At 42.6% G+C, this 22,441-nt stretch overlaps 2 protein-coding genes and 1 pseudogene across 15 annotated transcripts; 1 reads left to right on the top strand and 2 right to left on the bottom strand.

Moving 5' to 3' along the window:
- Positions 1-2,269: 2,269 nt before the first annotated feature.
- LOC128588638 (protein max-like) lies at positions 2,270-4,213 on the bottom strand (annotated as a pseudogene).
- On the top strand, positions 2,812-6,854 carry RNASE6 (ribonuclease A family member k6). Of its 10 annotated transcripts, none has more exons than XM_053594884.1 (4): positions 2,919-4,672; positions 4,863-4,888; positions 5,399-5,504; positions 5,895-6,854. In XM_053594884.1, the coding sequence occupies exon 4, from the start codon at positions 5,900-5,902 to the stop codon at positions 6,347-6,349; it is 450 nt and encodes a 149-aa protein (XP_053450859.1). In that variant the 5' UTR covers positions 2,919-4,672; positions 4,863-4,888; positions 5,399-5,504; positions 5,895-5,899; the 3' UTR covers positions 6,350-6,854. The 10 variants fall into 10 exon arrangements, with proteins under 10 accessions (XP_053450849.1, XP_053450859.1, XP_053450856.1 ...); XM_053594881.1 differs by having other exon boundaries at positions 5,290-5,504; XM_053594877.1 differs by having other exon boundaries at positions 5,117-5,504.
- Positions 6,855-20,285: 13,431 nt separating this feature from the next.
- On the bottom strand, positions 20,286-22,221 carry RNASE1 (ribonuclease A family member 1, pancreatic). Of its 5 annotated transcripts, none has more exons than XM_053594866.1 (2): positions 21,985-22,221; positions 20,286-21,030 (listed from the first exon to the last, which is right to left on the bottom strand). In XM_053594866.1, exons 1-2 carry the CDS (start codon positions 22,071-22,073, stop codon positions 20,532-20,534), a joined length of 588 nt encoding a protein of 195 aa, XP_053450841.1. In that variant the 5' UTR covers positions 22,074-22,221; the 3' UTR covers positions 20,286-20,531. The 5 variants fall into 5 exon arrangements, with proteins under 5 accessions (XP_053450841.1, XP_053450846.1, XP_053450843.1 ...); XM_053594871.1 differs by lacking the exon at positions 21,985-22,221 and adding an exon at positions 21,730-21,819; XM_053594868.1 differs by lacking the exon at positions 21,985-22,221 and adding an exon at positions 21,685-21,790.
- Positions 22,222-22,441: the final 220 nt, after the last annotated feature.

Below are 22,441 nucleotides of genomic sequence, written 5' to 3'. Positions count from 1 at the left end.
TGCCTGGTTAATTATTTTAAAAATATTTTTAGGGGGCGGCGCCTGTGGCTCAAGGAGTAGGGCGCCGGTCCCATATGCCAGAGATGGCAGGTTCATACCCAGCCCCGGCCAAAAACCACAAACCATATATATATATTTTTTTTTTTTTTTTTTTTTGAGATGGGGCCTCACTATATTGCCCAGGCTGGTCTCAAACTCCTGGGCTCAAGAGATCCTCTTGGTTCAGCCTCCTGAATTGCTGATTCTAGCCCTGAGCCACCATACCCAGCCATCTGACCTTTCTTTGAGTCTCATAATTTATTTGGCTTCCATATATGCACATTAATAAATTTGTATGCCTTTTTTCCTTTTAATCTATCACTGCATTTCAGCAGATGTGAACCTTCAGAGGAGAGGGAAAATTCTCTTTGCTGTTTGGATACCTTGCTCATTTTCTTTTCTTTCTTTCTTTCTTCTTCTTCTTTTTTTTTTTTTAGGATAAAATAAGTTTTTATTTATAGTCTTACAGTAAAGGGGGAAGCCTTAACTAGGAAGATGATTCTTTGGCAGTATGTACAACATACTTTTTGTTTCTATGGAATGGAATCAAACACGGGCTGAGACTACAGTGTATACACCAGAAATCAGCAAATACTGGGAATGGAGTAGGAAAACAACAAGAAATGAGGCCTAAACATGCAAGAACCTTCACTGGAATCCGTTGACCAGAACCAGGGCTAGATCACACATTGGAGTCACGTTCTAGGGCAGCAAGAAAGGAAGTGAGGTGAGGGCAGGGCAGGGTCCGCACTGGGGTACGGGTTTAGTCCCTGGGAAATCGCTCTTGGTATTTACATTCAAAATCAGTTGGCTCTAATTCTTAGAAATATACATGAAAAGAAAGGAAGATTTAATCATTACTTTATGAATCTTGCTTTTCAATATTGTCATCATCTGAAATAGAGACAATTCACTCAGATTCAAAGTTCAGTAGCAGGACATTGATATCAAAACATCATCACTGGCCCTGGATACAAAACCTCTACCCCACCCCACCGCACGCTCCCTCCCTGGAGGCTGCCCGGCACTACGGCCCCCTCCCATGCACACCCCAGAGTGTCACGCAGTCCTCTGCCAGGCTGGCACTGCAGGCTTCAACAGCTGGCTGAGAGAAGCAAGAGGGAAGCACACAGAAGACTCGGCTCTGCAAATCTGCCCCCACTGTCCTTATATACCACAAACTTCTTTAAGGATCCGGTCTTTTAACAGGAATGATAAATAGCTGGAGGAGGTGGTGGGGTGGGCAGGACACTCGGTGCTCAGAGGTACAGCCGCAGTCTGTCCTCCACAGAAAACGCTGCCACATTGGGATGTTTTGGTTTAAAAATTCCTGATGGGGACAGGGAATCCCTGAAGGGGAAGAAGAAGAAGGAAGAAGAAGGAAGAAGAAGAGGAATTGGGGAAGAAGAGCGAGAGTTGTGGTCCAAGAGCTTCTACGTAAAAATAATTTTTTTTTTGTAGAGACAGAGTCTCACTGTACCTCCCTCGGTAGAGTGCCGTGGCGTCACACGGCTCACAGCAACCTCCAGCTCTTGGGCTTACGCGATTCTCCTGCCTCAGCCTCCCAAGCAGCTGGGACTACAGGCGCCCGCCACAACGCCCGGCTATTTTTTTGTTGCAGTTTGGCCGGGGCCGGGCTTGAACCCGCCACCCTCGGTATATGGGGCCGGTGCCCTACTCACTGAGCCACAGGCGCCGCCAAAATAAAATTTTTTTAATAGGGAGAAAGAGAAAAATAAAGAGTCTCTTAAATGGTTCTGACTGTTCTAGCGATGAACTAAAAGGAGGATGAGACCATGGACAGTTTTATTGCTGGCCTGCCGGGTAGCTGAGCTGCCTCCCTCCGGAGTTTCTTTTGGGGCTCTTCAGGCTCCGACGCCGAGCTGGAGTCAGAGCCCCCATCGAAGGCAGAGGCGGTGCTGCCCCTGGCCTTGGTGTAGAGCAGGGGTCCTCAGACTACGGCCCTCCGGAGGACACGATCCGGCCCCCGGGTGTTTTTGCCACCGCTGCCTGTCTTGCTACAGCGCACGTGTGCGGAATGTGCGCGGCACTCTCCAAGTCCCCTCCTCTCTGTCTCTCGACTCCTCTCAGTCGCGGGACTAACTGATGCACACTTGCATCACTTGTTACCACTAGCTGTGAGAAATATGGAACCAGACATTGACCATCTCATTAGCCAAAAGCAGGCCCATAGTTCCCATTGAAATACTGGTAAGTTTGTTGATTTAACTTCAGTTGTTCTTCATTTTAAATATTGTATTTGTTCCCGTTTTGTTTTTTTAATTCAAAATAAGATACGTGCAATATGCATAGGAATTTGTTCATAGTTGTTTTTTTTAAACTATAGTACGGCCCTCCAATGGTCTGAGGGACAGTGAACTGGCCCCCTGTTTAAAAAGTTTGAGGACCCCTGGTGTAGAGGCTGCTATCTGAGGAGGGGTAGTTGGTCTGCTTTGTGCACTTGACCTCGCCCTCTCCAGGGCACAGACCTGCTGCTCCAGAAGAGCATTCTGCCGCCCGAGGTTGTCAGTATCTTGCTGGTGTGTGTGGATATCCAGCATGTCCTTCGCATATGCTGGATATACTCTGCAGCTTTTCTAGGATTTGAGCCCGGGATGCCTTCTTTCCTCGGAGTGATGGGACCTAGTCCCGCAAACTGTGGAAGATGTCTTGACTGTGGTCCCTACGTTTTCGTTCCAGTGCATTATGATGAGCCCGTTTGTCAGCGTCGCTCTCCACCTGGATGTCATCATTGTCGCTGTTTCCTGCGGCCCAGGGAGCGGCCACTGCAGCGGGGAGGGGAAGGAGTGGAGGGGAGGGGATGAAACGGACAACAGCAAGCTGAGTACCCCCCCACACACACACACACACACTCACTCTCACTCATACACTCACACACAACACGGGTAAGAACCACCTCCTCCCTCGCTTTTGCTCATTTTCTAACTGGTTTATTTGTCTTCTTATGGTTGAGTTTTTAAAGAGTTCTTTGTATATTTTGGATAACAGTTCTTTATCAGGTATATTTTTCTAAATACAGTAGAACCTCTGCAATGTGACCATCTGCGGGACTGTAACAAACTGGTCAACATACAGAGGTGGTCAACATAAGAAACTAAGCCTACTGTACTGATAGTACATGAAGTGCATGTCAGGTCCACGAAAATTAGGTCAATTTAGGGAGATAGTCAACTATGGGGGTTACTGTATTTTCTCCCAGTCTTAGGCTTGTCTTATTCTCTTAACAGTGTCTGCTGCAGAGCAGAAGGGGTTTTTTTTGTTTGTTTTTTCTTTCTTTTTTTTTTATTGTTGGGGATTCATTGAGGGTACAAAAAGCCAGGTTACATTGATTGCAATTGTTAGGCAAAGTCCCTCTTAGAGCAGAAGGTTTTAATTTTAATAAAGTCTAACTTATCAATTTATTTCTTTCTATGAATTGTGCTTAAAGTGTTATATCTTAAAAAGTCATTGCCAAACCCAAGGTTGCCTAAATTTTCTCCTACATTAGCTTCTAGAATTTTTATAGTTTTACATTTAAGTGTATGGTCCATTCTGAATTAATTTTTGTGAAAGACATAAAGTATAGGTCTCTGAAAGGTATACAGTCTAGGTCTAGAAATAAACGTTTTTTTTGCATACATATGTCCACTTCTATTATTTGTTGAAAAGACCTTTTTTTTTTTCTCAGTTGTATTACCTTTGATCCTTTGCCAAAAACTGGTGGTTCTCTGTATCTGTGTGGGTCTACCTCTGGACTTTGTGTTCTGTTCCATTAACGTATTTGTCTATTTTTCACCTTTTTTTTTGGAGACTTGAGTCTCACTCTGTGGCCCTAGGTTGAGTGCTATGACATCATAGCTCATAGCAACCTCAAACCCTTGGGCTCAACTGAACCTCTTGCTTCAGCCTTCTGAGTAGCTGGGACTACAGGTGCTTGCTGTAGCTTTATAATAAATCTTGAATTCAAGTAGTCTGCTCAAACCAGTCCTCTGAATTTGATCTTCCTTTTCAGGATTGTATTGAATATTCTGGATCTTTTACCTTTATATAAACTTCAAAATCAGTTTGTCATTATCCACAGAATAATGTACTGGGATATTGATGGAATTGTATTGAATCTGTAGATCAAATTGGGAGGAACTGGCATCTTAACATATTGAGTTTTCTTACCCATGTACGTGGAATACTTATACATTTATTTAGTTCTTCAATTTCTTTCATTAGAGTTCTATATTTGTCCTCATATAAATCTTTATATAATTCATTAGATTTATAGCTATTTAATTTTTCTTTGGTGCAGTGTAAATGGTATTCCATTTTAAATTTCAAACTCCATTGTTCATTGCCAGTATATAAGAAAACAATTGACTTATGTAATATATAAATTGTATGTCTTGCAATCTTGTTATAAACAGACATTATGTTTACCCTGTAGCTATTCGGAGCCATTAAAAGCATGGGGCAAGAGTGTTGTACTATTATATGTTCAAGGAAGACCAAACCGGAAGTAATACATAGAATGGATTGGAAAGAAAATAAACTAGAGGTAGAGAATCCACGTGGAAGGCTTCTATGTGAGCCCTTGATGGCACAGTAAGGTTCTGAATAAGGGTATTACAGCATCAAAAGAAAGGTAAGAACAGATTCAAGAGGCAAATACCCTAAATTTGCCCTTCTACTTCATGCTTATGAGTCTTTTCACATGCAATTCCCTTTTGGGGAGGCCCTCACAATTCCCTTCACCTAACTTTTAATTGTTCCTCAAAATTAGGTTCAGATGCTATGGCCTCCAATAACCCTTCCCCTCTACTCTCTCCCCACAGTCTCCTGTTGTGTCTGCCACCACACTGTGAGTGCTATTTATGTTTATTAACATATAATGTATTTGTCTATTTACTTACCTGTGTCTTGTTGCTTTCATTAAATCATGAGCTCCTGAATTTGTGTAGCCCAGTACCTGGCCCCATAAACGTACACATAAATGAATAATTCATTCCCATCAGTTGCTGGAACTCACAACATTACCAAGTATGTGGCAGCTATTATATCAGATTTACAAGGTATCTTTTCTTTTAAGGAACTAAAATCATACAGCCTCAAAAAAACTGAAGTCACAGATCAGGAAGGAAGCAGGCAGCCCCTATCAGGAAGCGATCAGTTCCTTAAAACTGCGTTTTGTGTCATCCTGTTTCTTTAAGTGAGCTTGCCCTTTCTGTATATACAATGATAATAATACCGTTTTTAAAACAGCAGGTTTAAAAGTCAAAGAGTCTAATCCCCACTTTGCACAAGAAGTTCATCTGCTGAGCCCTAGGTCTCTTTGTTGAGTTCAGGACGTTTCTTCCCTTGCCCTGCCCAGGCAGCGCTGGAAGGCTTGGAGATAAAAAGGGCAGACAAAAGCCTCTGAGCCTGAAACTAACCACAGCCTCCTCCATTCTCAGTGGGACCTCCAACACTGAGACCAGGTAAGAACTCCAAGGGCTGAGGCAATAAGGCAGTGAAGATGGCTGGGAGATAGTGGTCAAATAGATAAAAGATAAATATTTTAGGAAAGCTTAGGGAAAAACCAAGTTTCTGACATGAGGGTCATCAGATGCATGAATACTGGTCAAAGAGGATGGGATCTGCCAATCAAAGAAAAATTCTACTTAACCTCATTTTTCTCTTTACTGGCCTTCAGGTTCTTCATAGAATTGTAAGACCGTATGTGTGAAAGGAGATGGTTGGTTGGCTTTTTTGTTTGTTTTAAGAGCTATGAAATCTTAAAAGGCAGAACAAAAATCTAAATAGTTACAATTAATAATTTTGCTCTTATTGTTTCTTCTACTACAATTATCTTCCCTGTTTCCATACAGAAAAGATGGTGCTATGTTTTCCTCTCCTATTCCTGTTGGAGCTCTGGGGACCCATAACCCCACTTTGTGCTCTGCCTAAGCATCTCACCAAGGCTCAGTGGTTTGAAATTCAGCATATACAGCTAAATCCTCTCCAGTGCAACAGGGCAATGAATGGCGTCAATAATTACACAGGGCACTGTAAACCTCAAAACACCTTTCTGCACGACTCTTTCCAGAACGTGGCTGCTACCTGCGATTTGCCCAACATCGTCTGCAAAAACGGTCAGAACAACTGCCACGAGAGCCCCAAGCCTGTCAACATGACTTTCTGCAGACTCACTTCAGGAAAGTATCCTCAGTGCCGCTACAGGGACTCTACCCAATACAAATTCTTCATTGTTGCCTGTGACCCCCCTCAGAAGATTGACCCTCCCTATCATTTGGTTCCTGTACACTTAGATAGTACTGTCTAAGGTCGCCATCAGTTTTCCTCTCATTTGACACCAGCTTGTCTTACAATTTCTTCTGCTTCTTTTTTTCTTTTGTTAATTTCCTTATTCTCAAGAAGAAAGAGACAATGAAAGTGCACAGGATACTGGACCAGAGTTGGGACAAAAGTACAATTCTCTTCTGCTTTGGAGTTCCGTGTGTTTTGAGGGAAGGCAACAGGGAAGAGGACAAAGAAGAATTCAGACCTCCAGATCTCTTAACCTTGCAACTTTTGCCAGGCTTTACTGCTCTGTATTCACAGCAATAAAACCACTTCCTGCTGCATTCCAGTGAGTGTGAGTGTATTTGAGATCCCCTTTCAAATCACTGCCTATTATTTTTCAAAGGAGGACTACTCTGGCCTTAGTCCCTCCCTGGGGCCTCTACCACTTCCTTACTGGGAGGAAAGGGGAGTGTTTGGGACTTTGGAGCATGCCTTCCAAATCAGTTCATGACTTTATGTATTTCCCTGGAAGCCATTGTCTTTATTTGGTGGTAGTAGGATACTCAGACAGCTGGTGATACTTTCACACATAGATTCCAATATTGGCAACTGAGGGTCCTGGATCTTTCCTATTTGATTTTGTTTTTAAGCAGATAATGTCATAGTAGTAGGGATAATAATCCACTGAATCTTAGAGTTAGTTCTCCCATTATCTATTGGGTATTTTATGAACAAATAAATGAATTTATGGGGGTGAGGCCTGGGCACTACTGGATATTTTTGGTTTGTGAGTGCAGTGGTGTCATCATAGCTCTCTGCAACCTTCAACTCCTGGGCTCAAGTGGTCCTTCTGCCCCAGCCTCATGAGTAGCTGGGAGTACGCATGCCACTATGCCTAAAACTGGATGTTTTTAAAAGGATTTCCATGTAATTGTAAGGGGCAGCAAAGACTGAGAACCCAGGAAAGGTGAAACAGCTCACGGGGACGGGAATTCTAGAGCTCTTTAACCTTCTTGGATTTTGTACAGTCTTTTCCTTGCCCTCTCTCATGGGCTCATTTCCTTTTTAATGGGATTAATTACTTTTTAGAAATTAAATAGTGCAGGTAAATACAAAGCACTTTATACCACTCAAATAAATATTACGTTTTCACTTGTTTAATATTTTCAAATAATTATAAACATATATTCAAATAGTAGGATAGCTCAAAGCACACCAGTGTTTTTAAGACAGTTGTAAGTTTTATATACTTATAATTTAATAATTTATTCATCACTCGTGTATTCACTCAAAAATTTACCGAGTGACAGTTTTGTGCCAGATTGCATTGGGTGCTGCTGATGTAATTATGGACAAAAAGTTATGGTCTCTATTTTCATGGAATTTAGGGTCTAATGGGGGAAATAGATATTAATCAAAATAAGCACTGTATTTAAATCAGGAAGAAAAAATATACAGAGTCTGAGACTGTTAAGAAGGACTCTAGGAACTGAGATCAGTTTGTGAGTATTTATGCAGAATCCCTCTTGTAACCAAAATAATTTCACTGAAATCAAACGTAGTTTACTTAACATCACATTTACAAAATACTGTGTATGTTTTCCCAGCAAACAAATCATTCAGCACCCACAAATTTGATGTTTTTGCTAACTTTTTCATCAAAAGCTGTTTCAGAGAAGATGTGAGATTAGCAAATGATTAGTTGAAACTTTCTGTTTTAGTGTAATCAAATAGTTCACATTTCTGGATTGCATTTTTTAAAATAGACTAGTATTATTTCTTACTCAGCCCAGCTGTTTTTGACAGACGGAATAGTGCAATTTGGGAAGTGGCAAAAGAAGCTTATAAACTGACTACAGAGATAGAAATTTACCTCTAGTGCTAAATACCAAGGGAATCTACAAGATAAGGGTAAACAAACACCACAATTCACAATAATGTCATGTGTACAACATCTGGACGTGGGGGAATACTTGAGTATTTTCTGTGGCTGTATCACATAGTACATTGCAACTAATTTTTGCACTTAGAAATTGGAAGTCCAGGGTATTAAAAGAATTTAAATGTAATTCTGACATCATCAGCTATAATTTGTATCTCCTTGTTCCATAATTTCTGTTAACATTTTCATTTTTATTTCCTAATCTGAACATTATGATAATTATTTTATATGTTCTAGTCTAAATTATTATTTACAAAAATGATTAGACATGAATATTATTGCTATATTATCAGTTTTATTTAAAAAAATAAGAAAGAAGGACTCTGAATAAGTTTGGAGGGTCAGGGATGACTTCTCTGAAGAAATGTTGCTGTTTGCTGTGAGATGAGAGGCATCATTGCTGTTGCGGGACAGTTATTACTGTCAGTTCATAGATAAGGGGAGACTATTGTATTTTGTATGACTTGTATCCCTTTAACACATTGACTGCCACCCTAGAAGAAAAAATTTTTCTTTAAGGCCACAGTATTTTATTACAAAAATAGAATAAAAACTTTGAAAGCAAAATGATCCTTTCTAATTTAATGAAAAAAAAATTTTTTTAATTGTTTTCTGTGCATGAGTTATATGCAACTCATGGCACTAGAATAAATTTTGACACTCTACACCATGTGAGTTGTACGTGACTCATGACATAATTATTAAATTTATTTCTGAGAATTGAGCCTTTTGTCATTCCATAAGTATTTAGTTGTGTCCAGAGTGGGTCTTGGTGGTCCTGGATAATGACCTTATTTCTCTGGAAAATTCTATCAGGTTTTGTGTTGAGCATTTTGAAGCACTGTTATTAGGTATCATTTTGAGATGGCAAAAACACAAACTCAGTTTTTTTTATTCTCTCACTCATAACACCAACAATAATTAATCATCAACATGAAAGACTTCTATGACCAAATGTGGGATCTCGCTCCACCAACAACCATTCTATAATATTAGGATTATTCTATAATCCTAATAGAATATTTAGGATTGTTATGTTCTCTTAATAAATTGTCCCCTTTATGAATATGAAATGACACTGTTTAATCCTTGATAATAGTCCCTGACATCTACTTTGCCTGATACTAATATAGTCACATCCTATCTCCTAACTCTCAAAATTGTTTGCCTAGATCCCAGTTTCCACACCGCTCTCAGTAGTTTTCTTTCTTTCTTTCTTTCTTTCTTTCTTTCTTTCTTTCTTTCTTTCTTTCTTTCTTTCTTTCTTTTCTTTCTTTCTTTCTTTTCTTTCTTTCTTTCCTTCTTTCTTTCTTTCTTTCTTTCTCTCTCTTTCTTTTTCTTTCTTTCTCTTTCTTTCTTTCTTTCTTTCTTTCTTTCTTTCTTTCTTTCTTTCTTTCTTTCTTTCTTTCCTTCCTTCCTTCCTTCCTTCCTTCTTTCTTTCTTTCTCTCTTTCTCGCTTTCTTTCTCTCTTTCTTTTTCTTTCTTTCTCTCTTTTTCCTTAAGAATATATTTAACCATACTTCTTTCAGGGGTCAATACAAAGATATCAACCAAGATAGTTTAATTACCATCCCATAAAATGTCATCATCTACTTCTCTGTCAGATTCTCCCCCCGAGACTGATTGGTTGCTCATCTCCAATTGTTCAGCTATTTGTCCTGCACTGACCCAATCATCTGAGCTTCAGCATCCTGGTGGTGCTCTCCACTTGCCAGCCCATCCTCCTCATTCATACTCAGTCATATGCTGGATAATTATGTTTCTGTCCATGACAAGCTACATGTACAACAGTGGTCCCGTAAGACAATAAAGAAGCTGAAAAATTCCTGTTACACCGCAACTAAGGTAACATAGCCCAATGATGGTGTAAATAACCCACTGTACTACCAGTCCTATCGAAGCCTAGGATATATGACTGTGTACAGTAGAATAGTGCATAATACTTTATAATAATTATAAATGACTATGTTACTGGTTTGTTTATTTACTGTACTACAGTTCTTATCATTAGAGCATATTTCTCTCTCTCTCTCTCTCACACACACACACACACATAAAAGTTAACTGTAAAATAGCCTTAGATAGGTCCTCTAGGAGGTATTCCAGAAGAAGGCACTGTTATCCTGATCTCCATGTGTTATTGCTCCTGAAGGCCTTACGGTGGGACGAGATGTAGAGGTTGAAGAAATTGATATTGATTATTCTGACTATGTGTAGGCCTAGGCTAATATGTGTGTTTGTGTCTTAGTTTTTCTGAATAGAGATAGGGTCTTGATCTGCCACCTAGGTTGAAGTGCAGTGGCTCGAACTCCTGGGCTCATGTAATATTTCTGCCTCAACTGCCAAAGTAGCTGTACACAGGTGTGCACCACCATGCCTGGCTAATATTTTAAGTTTTTTTGTAGAGATGGGATCACCTTATGTTGCCCAGGTGGGTCTTGAACCCCTAGCCTCAAGCAACCCTCTTGGCTCAGCTGCCCAAAACACTGGGCTTATTAGGCATGAACAACTATGCCTGGCCTATACCTTAGTTTTTAACAAAAAAAAAGTATAAAAAGAAAAATCAAATAAAAAATATTAAAAATAGAAAAAAACTGACAGAATAAGGATAGAAAGTGAGAAAATATTGTCATATAACTATAACATGTGTTTTAAGCTAAGTGTTATTATTTACGGCTCAAAAAGTTAAAAGTATGTGAACTAGAAAAAGTTACAATCAAGTAAGTTAATTTACTGTTGAAGAAAGAACATTTTGAAAATTAGTTCGCTATAATCTAAGTGCATAGTTTTTGTAAAGACTAGGGTAGGAGATGGTAATGTCCCAGGCCTTCATAGACATCGTTAATGTGGAAACCTCAGTAGGCGTTCCACATGGGATGAGAAAAGAATTTCTCTAGACCAAGATTAAGATATAAAAGTATAAGTTTATTCTATGTTTTATAAGGACAGAGGGAGTGGGAAAGGGAAAGAGAGTGTGGGCAGAGGGAGAGAAAAGAGAGGCAGGAGATGGTATGGCATCCCAGAGAAAGAAGGGAAGAATGCTACTACCACCCTGCAGTCAAGTGGTGAATTTAAGGGGGATGAAGAGAAAAAGGTAATTGCAGCCAGACTCACAAGGCGTTGTGAATGTGGATGCTCTGTTTTTTCCTCCACTAAGGCTAAAGATAGAATGTAATTCGTGTTTCTGATCTTGAGGCCTGATGTTCACATCTCATTGTCTGTCTAGGAGATTTTCAGGAACCACTTGAGACAATAGAAACAAATTTTAAAGAGCATATTTAGTAAATAGGTCTAGCAATTATAAAGAAAATTTACATTCGCTTCTATGCTATTGGGCTCCTCAATGGCTTCAGCTTTGGAACAGTAAATCCACGTCCACATGGGGCGGGGGGCGGGTTAATAAGTATGATAGGCAGAGAAAGAAAGCAAGTAGAGAAAGAGATTGATTTTAGTCCTTACTAAAAACCACAAGTTAATAATTTTTCTATTATTTCACTATAAAGACTGATCATCCTTACAGTCACTCACCATTTGCTCACTGACTCACCCAGAGCAACTTCTTACACTTCATGCTTTATTTCGTGGTTTGGTACCCTGTAAATATGGACCTTCTTTTCATTTTTTTTTTTTTTGTTTGTTTGTTTGTTTTGAAATAGGGTCTTGGTACAGTGCCCAAGCTAGTCTTCAGGTGGGATCCTCTAACCACCCTCCTAGGTAGCTGAGACTATAGGCACATGCCACTGTACCTGGCTCCATTTTTTATCTTTTACACCCTATTTTTATTGTACCTTTCCTATGCTTAGGTGCACAAATATTTACCTTTATGTCACAGTTGGCTATGGTATTCAGTACAGTAACATGCTGTAGAGCAGGCGTCTTCAAACTTTTTAAACAGGGGACCAATTCACTGTCCCTCAGACCATTGAAGGGCCAGACTATAGTTAAAAAAAAAAAAAAAAAAAAACTATGAACAAATTTCTATGCACACTGCACATATCTTATTTTGAAGTAAAAAAACAAAACCGGAACAAACACAATCACACGGCCTCATGTGGCCCGCAGGCCGCAGTTTGAGGATCCCTGCTGTAGAGGTTTATAGCCCAGGAGCAATAGGCTGCACCACATAGCCTGGGTGTGCAATAGGCTGTGCGTGTATTATCTAGGTTTGTGTAAGTGCACTCTCCACATAATGTTGACATGTTGTTGTTAAGTGATTCATGACTGCACTTGGTCTATCCTCTGACTTTATACTCACTCTTTTGAGAGTCTGTTCTTGAAATCAAGCATAGGCCTCTCTACAGTCTCTGCATGATCACCTATGCTATCTAGATCTCTAATTATGCCCTCTCTTGGGCTGACCGAACTCATATTTCTTTAGTTCTGTTTCTAATGTTCCTGGCCCCTCCCTTATGTGTGGCCCTCAGGAGAACTAAGATAATACATTGGACCTTGAATAACAAACACTGAGAAGTTCAGTGACGCATTGTCAATTTTGCTCCCTTTATAATCTGGACTGGACATACAAGTGAAAGAATGGGATATGTGACTCTTGATTCTAAGAATAGTAGCTAGCTTTTACTATGTATCACACATTGTACTACATATTTTATTTATTTATTTATTTATTGAAATGGAGTCTCACTATGTTACCCTTGGTAGAGTGCGATGGCATCATAGCTCACAGCAACCTCAACTTCCTGGGGCTCAAGTGATCCTCTTGTCTCAGTTTCCCACGTAGCTAGGACTACAGGCACCTGTCACAATGCCCAGCTATTTTTAGAGAAGGGGTCTCTCTCAGGCTGGTTGTGAACTTCTGAGCTCAAGCAATCCACTGGGATAAGACTGCTGGGATTACAGGCGTGAGCCACCGTGCCCAGCCTTTGTCCTACATATTTTATATATATGACTTCAACTAATCCTCAAGAAGTCCCTGGAGCTAGTACCATTGAGATAGGATACCTGGGAAAAGTGAGGTCTGAAAGAACAAAATCCTCCCCGTGATGACTTAGCTCTTAGGAATTTGTAGAAACTTAACTTCCTGGGATGTTGAAACTAACGCTTGCTTTCACTTCTGTAAAAGCCTGCCCTTCGTAAAAGCCTGTGCAGCCTTCTCCAGCTTGATTCAAACTGACCAATGAGAACGGTACCGTGGACCAAGAACATTTGGCTGGAGATAAAAGGGCAAACACAGAGCCAGCTGGGGAGCATGGCCATTTTTGGTCTCTAGTCTGCCATGGCTCCGCCGGCTGAGATAAAGCCCCCTCTCTTTCTCTTGTCTTCCTGTGACACCATGATTGTCAGCATTTTTTATATCAGGAACCTAACGTTAAGAAAGTTAAGCTGCCTGCCTGAAGTCACACTACTTGTAGTGGCAGGTGCGGAGTGTGAACCAAGTGTGTTTTGCATCAGAGTCAAGGCTCTTAATCACTAGGCCACAGGACCTTTGTAACAGCAGCTAACTTTCTCTGAGTGTCTACCAAATACTGAACACTGCACTTTACCTGAATGTTATATGCACCACGGGACTTTTAGTTAAGTGCTATGATTATTACCACTTTATAGAAGGACAACAGATACTTAGAGCTGTTGCCCTTTCTCAGGTTTTTGAGTCCAGACTATACTCATAAAGAATAATCCACTCATTGTAGCTCCATATTCACTCACCCCTTCCTTCTTTCACAAATGCTAGATAAACGTTCCTTCAACTTAAGAATTTGTATGTTCAGGCATTCCCCGGATTGAAAAGAGGCAGATGTTTTTTGGTAGAACAATACATTATTCTCTCTATGTTCTTTAATAATGCATTGAGAATTTCTGCATTATGTCATATTTTAAGCATGTGACTGAGAACACAAACACATCAGAATTCAGCTGTTGGGGGGAAGTTGCAGAGGAAGAATGAGGACTGTTGGATGCTGCAGCTAGCTGGAATACATATGTATTTATGTATTTCAATAAATACCTAATGCACAGAGCACACACACAACTTGGTCAAGCACACACTAAGAGTGACTTCACATCTCACCAAGGTCTTTCATGCCTTTCCTTTTCCTTCCCCCCCACCCCCCTTCCACAACCTCAGAAGGGAGGCAGGACCAGTTTTCTTAGACCTGTTTATCATTTCTAAAGTTCCCCATCTGTTCAGCTGTCCCAGGGAGTGGCACCTGCCCATCTGTCCACACTGATTCTCCTATTCACCCAGAACCTCCCTGTCCCCATTACTGGGCTATTTTAAAGCCCAAGATATTTTTCAGATTCTGCATTTTGGCAGGACCCTCTGACATCAGTTGGACCCATGGATAGGTGTGGGAACAGATCCAACAGCTTGAGACTCTCTACGGAGGAAATCTTCCAATGGAGAAGATATAATAATTTCTGCATCCCAACCCTATGAGTTCATCCCTTGCCGGTCAGCAGACCCAATTCATCAAACTACTTTGAAAAACTTTAGCCCCCAAATTCTTAGGAAGACGAATTTGAGAAATTACTCCCATCTCCTCACCTGGTTCCTTCAACAATGAAACTCTTTCTCCACCATAACACCTGCTATCTCAGTATTTTGCCCTTCAGTGGGCAGTGGGCAAGGGACCCATTTGGGCTATAACACTGTTACCAGCTGTAGTCTCTTGAATTAAAATTTAGTAGAGAAGGAATGTCCATAATACAACATGGGACAGCTGAATGTTTACATAGGATTTCTCTTGGTTGTCTAAAGTCTCAAAATTGGCAGAAGGGGAAACATTCATGTAAACCACCCTAGAAATGGCAGTGGCAACAGAAGAAGAAAAATTAATAGTCTTAAAACCTTTTAAATGATGGAGCTAAGACCTTCATTGCAGGGAATCTGGGGAGATTTAGCTCAACAGTACTCAGTGGGTGCTCAGAGAACTGGGCCTCCTTCATTTCCAGAGCCTGATAACCTGGATTGATTTCTTCCTTCCATTCTCATGGGAGGTTTCCACAATTCCACTCTGAAGGCCATAAACTGGAAGTAAGCCTCATCGATTTGTTTCCATTCCTGGGATGAAGCAGGAAAGGATAGAGCCTTCCTTCGGTCCTCACTAACAGCAAGCTCCAATTCTCTAGTGCAAGGGGTATGATAAGCTGATGGTGGGTTATTTAGAGGATGAGAGGGACCGAGAGGGTGAGGCACAGAGAAAGGTCCAAGAAAGAAGATTAAATCCAAGGAACTAGGGAACTGGAAAGATTTGTTAGAGGATATAGTAACTACTACGGTTGTAACCAGATCCGTGATTTCACTGACTTTTGTTTTGTTTTGTTTTTTTAATAATCCCTTAACTACTTACTTGACCTTGGTTTCATGCCTAGATGTGTCTACCTTTGAGGTGAAGGTTTTAGAGTCATTTCACAAAAGGCCTTTCCTACACCGGGGTTCCTTAATCCCACAGATCTGTAGACACAGTCATATGTAAACCTGGTCATGTGCATACACGCTAATGTTCAAATGCAAACAGATTTTCCCCTGTGTTACAACAGCCTTTATTCCAGAGCCCACCCTTTAAATAAATGTTTGGTGATGTCTGTGGAAAGGGAATGGGGGATGAAGAAGAAAGTCTGTCAGACATACTGGCCTGAAGCATGGCCCAGCCCTCCACTTAATTAGACGTGTGTCCAGTGAAGGCTGGGAAATTCCTGACCCCACTCCCGTGTTCTCCTTGTGGCCCTCATCTCGCCCCGCATCAGCCTCCCTACTCTGTGGGCTCTGAGCCAAGCTAAAACTCCCACAGGTACTCAGGGCCCAGAAAGCCCAACGAGCCATGAGGGGACTAGTTTCCAGCTTTGACTCTCACAGGCTGTCTAAAATGGCCTGAGAGGAAAGTCTGCCTTTCAAGAGCATCTGAATTCTGCTAGGATGATCCAGACCCTAAAAGTGGGTTGTGTTGACAGGATATCTCTGAACTAAGTCAGATCTCAGGAACTTGACTTTGCTAGAGATGCCTACCACTATCTGTCTAGAAACTGCATGCCACTGGTCAGTGCTGCTATAAAGAGAGTGGACACGTATCTAGAAAGCCATAAATGTAAGGTGACTTTGAGATTACCAAGATTCTCCCCTTGGCTTTACATATTAGGAAACTGGGGTGGGGGAGAGAGAGAGAGAGACAGACAGACAGACATACTTGCCCTGGGGCACAGAGCCCTGAAAGCAGGGCTAGAACTAAACCAGGATGCTCTGGTCTGATTACACACCCAAATGCTTACTCAGGGAAGGAAACTGACCCTGATTGTAGGTCTTGCCCAGACTTGTAGTAAGAAGAAAGAAGGGAATGACAAATGGGAGTGGCGAGCTTCAAAATACAGTCACCATGCTCCCTAGTAAAACATGCCCAATGACTCTTTATCCATTCAAATTACTTCTTTTTTAATAATTAAGAAGATAATAATTTCTGTGAACCTAAAACTGTTTTAAAAAATAAGGTTTATTGGCTCAGTGCCTATAGCTCAGTGGCTAGGGCACCAGCCACATACACCAGGGCTGGCAGGTTCAAACCTGGCCCCGGGCCTGCCAAACAACAACAACAACAACAACAACAAATAGCTGGGTATTGTGGTGGGCGCCTGTAGTCCCAGCTACTTGGGAGGCTGAGGCAAGAGAATCACTTAAGCCCAAGAGTTTGAGGTTGCTGTGAGCTGTGACACCACAGCACTCTACTGAGAGCGACATAGTGAGACTCTATTTCAAAAAATAAAATAAAATAAAATAGGGTAGGGTCTCGTTGTGTGACACACCTTTTGGGGGCAAGACACAATTGTAAGGGGGACTTTACCTAACAAATGCGATCAGTGTAACCTGGTTTCTTGTGCCCTCAATGAATCCCCAATAACAACAATAATAGTAATAATAAAATTAAGTTTATTTTTAAAAATAAGTAGATGGAAAAAAAGGAATAGGAAGGAAGATGAGCATGGAGGGAGGACACTGAGAGGACGTCTTCCCACCCAGGGTTACTGCAAGCCACAGAAGAACCCCCAGTACATATAATGCATTGAATAACTTGCAGAGGTACTCTGTGATTTGTCTCCTAGAGAGTGGCTACTGGGAAACAGTTTCAAGATATTCCAGGTATACCATGCTCATCTTAAAGAGGCACATTTTCATTTTGTGCCCTCTGTCTAGGACCTCCACCATGCACTATGAATTGTGCATGTGGAGGCCTGTGCTACCTTCATGATCACTCCCCAAAGCAGAATTGAAGTCTGCTATCCAGGAGCATTCATTCCTGCTTGCTCCATGAGGTCTAAGTCAGCCTTAGGGAAAAACAGTGGGGATTGAGAGCAACATTTTCTTTCATAATTAGAGAGAAAACTCAAAAATACTGATTGAGGCAGTGTATGGAAAGAAAGAACCTGATGTGATGATCACTTAGTCTTTTATTTATTTTAGAGATAGGGTCTTTCTCTGTTGCCCAGGCTGGAGTACAGTGGCTTGATCATAGCTCATTGTAACCTTGGATTCTTAGGCACAAACAATCCCCCTGCTTCATTCTCCCAAGTAGGCATGCCACCACACCCAGCTAATTAGAAAAAAAATTTTTTTGTGGAGTTGGGGGTTGTGGGGGTGGGGGGTCTCATTATGTTGCCCAGGCTGGTCTCGAGTTCCTGGGCTCAAATCACCTTCCCACCTCAGTCGATCTTCCCACCTTAGTCTCCCAAGCTGCTAGGATTACAGGTATGAGCCACTATGACAGGCCTCATTTGCTCTTTTAATTGGACTCATTTCAGTTGTAGATGACTGGCCTGTTTTGATGTCAGATAGTGCTAGGCTGGGGTCCTATTGGTTGCTGGAAGGAAAGGGAGAATTTACTGTAGGGAAAGGATGAAGAGGAGGGAGGAACAGCAGGTCAAAGAAACCTGAGACAATTTAATTTTGTCAGTACACTTACCGTAGCTGGGGTAAGGAGGAGCTGGGCCCCTGTGCCGTGTTTATCTGTCCACTGAGAATGCAGAATTCCTGAAACTTGTTTGTTCTAAAAAATGTTTTGAAAGCTAACATCACTCTTCTTAGAAGAATCATGGATATAGTCATTCTTCTTTTATGCAAACACCTGTCTTAACATATTAACACCTCTATTTTAAGATTAATTGCCTGGATTTATCTCCTGGATAGGGTTAGCATTCCTTTATTTGTAGGGCAACAATAGTCTCCCCAGAGGACAGAAGTGTCTTATCTGTCCCCAAATAACCAGGAGACTTCTCTCTCTGATTATGCCTGGTTCCTTCCTGGATAAGTCTTGGTCTTTCCTCTCCTTGTTCCCTCCTAGTCAGGGCATTTTCCATCCCCCATATTCTTTCTCTTCACTTATTGCTTTATTTCTCAGATGGAGCCCCCAGAGGTCCTGTATCAGGGAAGGTGTGGTAAGCCAGGAGCCAGCGTTTGTGAGTGTGCACAAGGGGGCACAGCAAAACTCCAAGTGGCTGTTCTTAAATGCTCCACTAAAGTTCCGGGAAAGATGAGAAGGTTTGGGGCTGGGAACAAGGGTGAGATAAACTTCAGGAAAAATTTGATTAAAGAAGACATATTTAAAAACTTGAAGATTCCCCCTTTTCTCCTCCATTCTCACTTTTAGTAAGGAGTGAGATCCCCATTGCCCCAGAAATGTGGGGATGGTCCCTTCTTCCCTGCAGGTCTTCCTCATGCAGAGTCCCAGGGCCAAGGATTCCCTCTTCATAAGAAAATCACAGTCACTCCCAACATCTATAAATGGAGTATGTAAAGATGGTGACAAAACAGGCCACACTGGTTGGAAGTAGGGCCTTTCTCTAGTTCTATGACCTTGTGTAGAGCCAGCTGCAACCATAAACAGGGGATTAAATGTAATGATGAAGTGATGACAGAGGCCGAGTCTAGTCTTTCAGTGCCTCTCAGGTAGGGTAGCCAAGAACTGAGCCACTTTGTAGGACAAGGACATTGAGAATCCCTAAGAGTGCACTGGAAAGCCTGGGAGAGATACCACTCCACAGCACTCAGCGAAGGAAAAGGAATTTTTCTCCCTGAGTTAGACTCTAGTGACAAAAAGAACACTGACAGGAAACCTGGAGACCTGGATTCTAGCCTCACCTGCACCGCTAACTAGCAGCAGGCCATGTGCAAGTCACTGAAAAGGCAGTGCTTACATTAGGTCAGGGATGGCAAATGTGTGGCACACACACCTGGGCCCCTCATGCCTTCACAGAGGCTGTTGTTCAACCACATCACTGTTCAGAATTTTTTTCTAGAAGTGCCTGCATTCTAGGCAGGCACTTCTAATGAGAGTTGGTACTCAAACTAAAATCTACTTACTATCTTTCAATATGATCTCTACAGTCGCTTCCGGCTCTAAAATTTACGTTTCTGACTTAAAAAGCTTACTCCGAAAGAAAGGAAAATGGAAATTTAGGATCATAATTTCTTAGACTCCTCCTCCCCACCCCAAGACTAAGCAGGGTCTTCCCGAGGTTGTGCTTGCTTTCCTGCCGTGCCAGAGAATCTTTGTATTTGAGCTCTACCCTTTGTCCGTTCACCCCAAATGGCAGTGTCCAAAGGTGTAGTTCTTTTGTCCCAAACAGCCCACACTTAACAGTTTTATATTTGGCATCAAGGAATCCACAAAGAAAGGACTTTTGTTAAGCCACTAAAATCCACAATTCAGAGGCAAGGTTTTTTTTTTTTTTTTGAGACAGAGCCTCAAGCTGTCGCCCTAGGTAGAGTGCTGTGGCATCACAGCTCACAGCAACCTCCAACTCCTTGGGCTCAAGCGATTCTCTTGCCTCCACCTCCCAAGTAGCTGGGACTACAGGCACCCGCCACAATGCCTGGCTATTTTTTCTTGCAGCCATCATTGTTGTTTGGTGGCCCTGGCTGGATTCGAACCCGCCGGCTCAGGAGTGTGGCTAGCGCCTTAGGTACTTGAACCACAGGCGCTGAGCCAGAGGCAAGGTATTTTAATTACTCTACTCACCACTCACTGGGGCTAATGAGACACAGAGTTCTTACCCCTTGCTGGAGAGTAAATAAAGAAACAGTACCTGGATGGAACAGCTTCAGCAGGTGTTTGCAACTGTTTTATTGAAAGAAGCAGTGAAAGGGTTAACCTGAGGCCCACCTCACAGCCCACTCCTCACCCCCGCCCCCAGACCGTGCAGGAGCAAGACTCAGGAGAAGGAAGCTTGTGTGTGCTGAATGGGAGCTCCAACTAGAGTTATTTCTTTCAGGGTAAGGAAGGAATTGGGGAGAGGCAGGTGTTGAACTGATGGGGGGGAGACATGCATCATGCTGACCTTAGGAGGAGTCCCCCACAGAAGCATCGAAATGGACTGGCACATACGGGGTCCCCTCACAGGCCACAATGATGTGTCTCTTTTTCTGGCTGGTCCGGTAGGAGCAGTTGGGGTACTTGGAGCCGTTCGTCAGGCGGCAGTCTGTGATGTCCATGCTGGAGCTGCTCTTGTAGCAATTGGTCTGTCCATTCTTGCAGTTGACCCTTTCCTGGAAGCAGACTGCCTGAACATCTTCCAGGGGCTCGTGCACAAAGGTGTTCACTGGCTTGCACCGGCCCTTGGTCATGTTCCGGCGCTGCATCATCTGGTTGCAGTAAGTGTGGTTGCTGATGGAGGAGGTGCCACCGGAGTCCATATGCTGCCGCTGGAACTTCATGGCTGGGGTTTCCTTGCCCAGGGAAGGCCGGACATACTCCAGCATCAGCAGAACCACAACTAGCAGCGGGAACGGGACCAGGGACTTCTCCAGAGCCATGGTGATCTCACTTTCCTGGAAAAGCCTAACAGGAAAAGGAACAGAAAGAAAAAGCATCCCCTTAGAAAGAGAATCGCAGTTCCCATCTGTGGCCTCCATGGTTTATAGTCTCCCTTTCAGCCAGAAGGATGTCTCTCTTTCTGACATTTTTCAAGTAATGAGATACTCACGTGTACCCTTCTCCAAGAGCGTTTGACTTCCTCTCCTAGAGGGGAGAGAGACCTTCCTCCCTAGTAGGTGGTGATTTTAGTCACCTAAAATCCTGGCAGTACTGTCCTTGAATACTGGAGTTTCTTTAGTCTAAATTACACTCATACCCTGTGCTCAAATGGCTCATCAAAGATCATTTTGAATAAACCATGAGCCAAGTTATATTCCTGACATCTAGGACCGAGCTGACAGGACTTATTGTCTCACAACATAAGGGAAAGTCAGTCCAGTGCCTGACACTGGCATCATAAATGATTCCATTGTATTCCAAAGTGAGATACCAGCCTCCTCCCATTTGAGGGTCCTTCTCCAGCCCCATGGGTTCTCTGCAGCCTGCACATCCCATCCCTGACCCATGCTCTCAGCTAATGTTTGCCTGGCCCAAATTTTTCTCGTATTTGTGTTGGTCCAAGCTATCTCAGCATTAGCCTCCTCTCCTTGGCTCCCTTGACCCCCATCCCACTCCAACCTGCCAGTGGAAGCAGCTCCTGAGACCACCTGTTGGGCTGCTAACCTGGGTCTCCAGCTTGGTGTCCAGGAGAGACAGAAGGCCAGTTTCTGTCGTCACTCAGTCTCTGGGGTGTGGACCTTATACAGATTCCAAAGGGGGTTGGCTTCCCAGGGGAAAAGGTGGGAGGAGCATCTTGGGCTCAGCCCAGATATGAACAGTGGCATTGCCAGGGAGGAGTGGGGAATCACCCAGGCCACCTCCTTCAGAAGGACACTGAGGAAGAAAGAGTGAGTTTTTGCCTGTGGGACTCTTTCTTACCATGTGGACCACGTCTGCAGGTTCACAGAGAGGAGCAGAGAGAGCCACTCAGTGCTGGCTTGCAAACCTGGTTCCTCTTTGTGGGCCATTTTCACACAGTAGACTTGGAGGTTAACAAAGGACACAGAAGGCAATCATAGCAGGGGGAGGCCCTCTCTCCCCAGCAGTCTGAGAACAGCTTTGGCCAGAATTCCAGATCTCACAGATAGTACGTCTGGCAGGAGGGGGTTCCTGCTACCCACAGCTGAAAGGCTTCCAAGACCTGAAGAGAGGGGAAGAGTACCTGAACAGGGAAGAGGAGGAGACCTCTTGGGTGACTTTACCCAGCTCTGGCCAATTCTTGCCCATCCTCTATCCTTGCTCTGAAGACACTGAGGGTGCAGGGCAGTTCTTATCTACATTAACCACTGCTCTGGTCAGAGTTGAGTAAAGAAACTAAAAATAAACTAAAACCCCC

This window comes from Nycticebus coucang, chromosome 6 (genome assembly GCF_027406575.1).
Source record: "Nycticebus coucang isolate mNycCou1 chromosome 6, mNycCou1.pri, whole genome shotgun sequence".
Classification (NCBI taxonomy): domain Eukaryota; kingdom Metazoa; phylum Chordata; class Mammalia; order Primates; family Lorisidae; genus Nycticebus; species Nycticebus coucang.
Note: the sequence above shows the minus strand (reverse complement) of the source record. Positions and strands in the feature narration are given on the sequence as shown.

Coding starts and splice junctions, on each gene's coding strand:
- RNASE6 (XM_053594874.1), top strand. CDS start 5,900: ATGGTGCTATGTTTTCCTCTCCTATTCCTGTTGGAGCTCTGGGGACCC.
- RNASE1 (XM_053594866.1), bottom strand. CDS start 22,073: ATGGCCCACAAAGAGGAACCAGGTTTGCAAGCCAGCACTGAGTGGCTC. Junction 21,031..21,984: donor CTGCAGACGTGGTCCACATG/GTAAGAAAGAGT, acceptor TTTTCCTGTTAG/GCTTTTCCAGGAAAGTGAGA.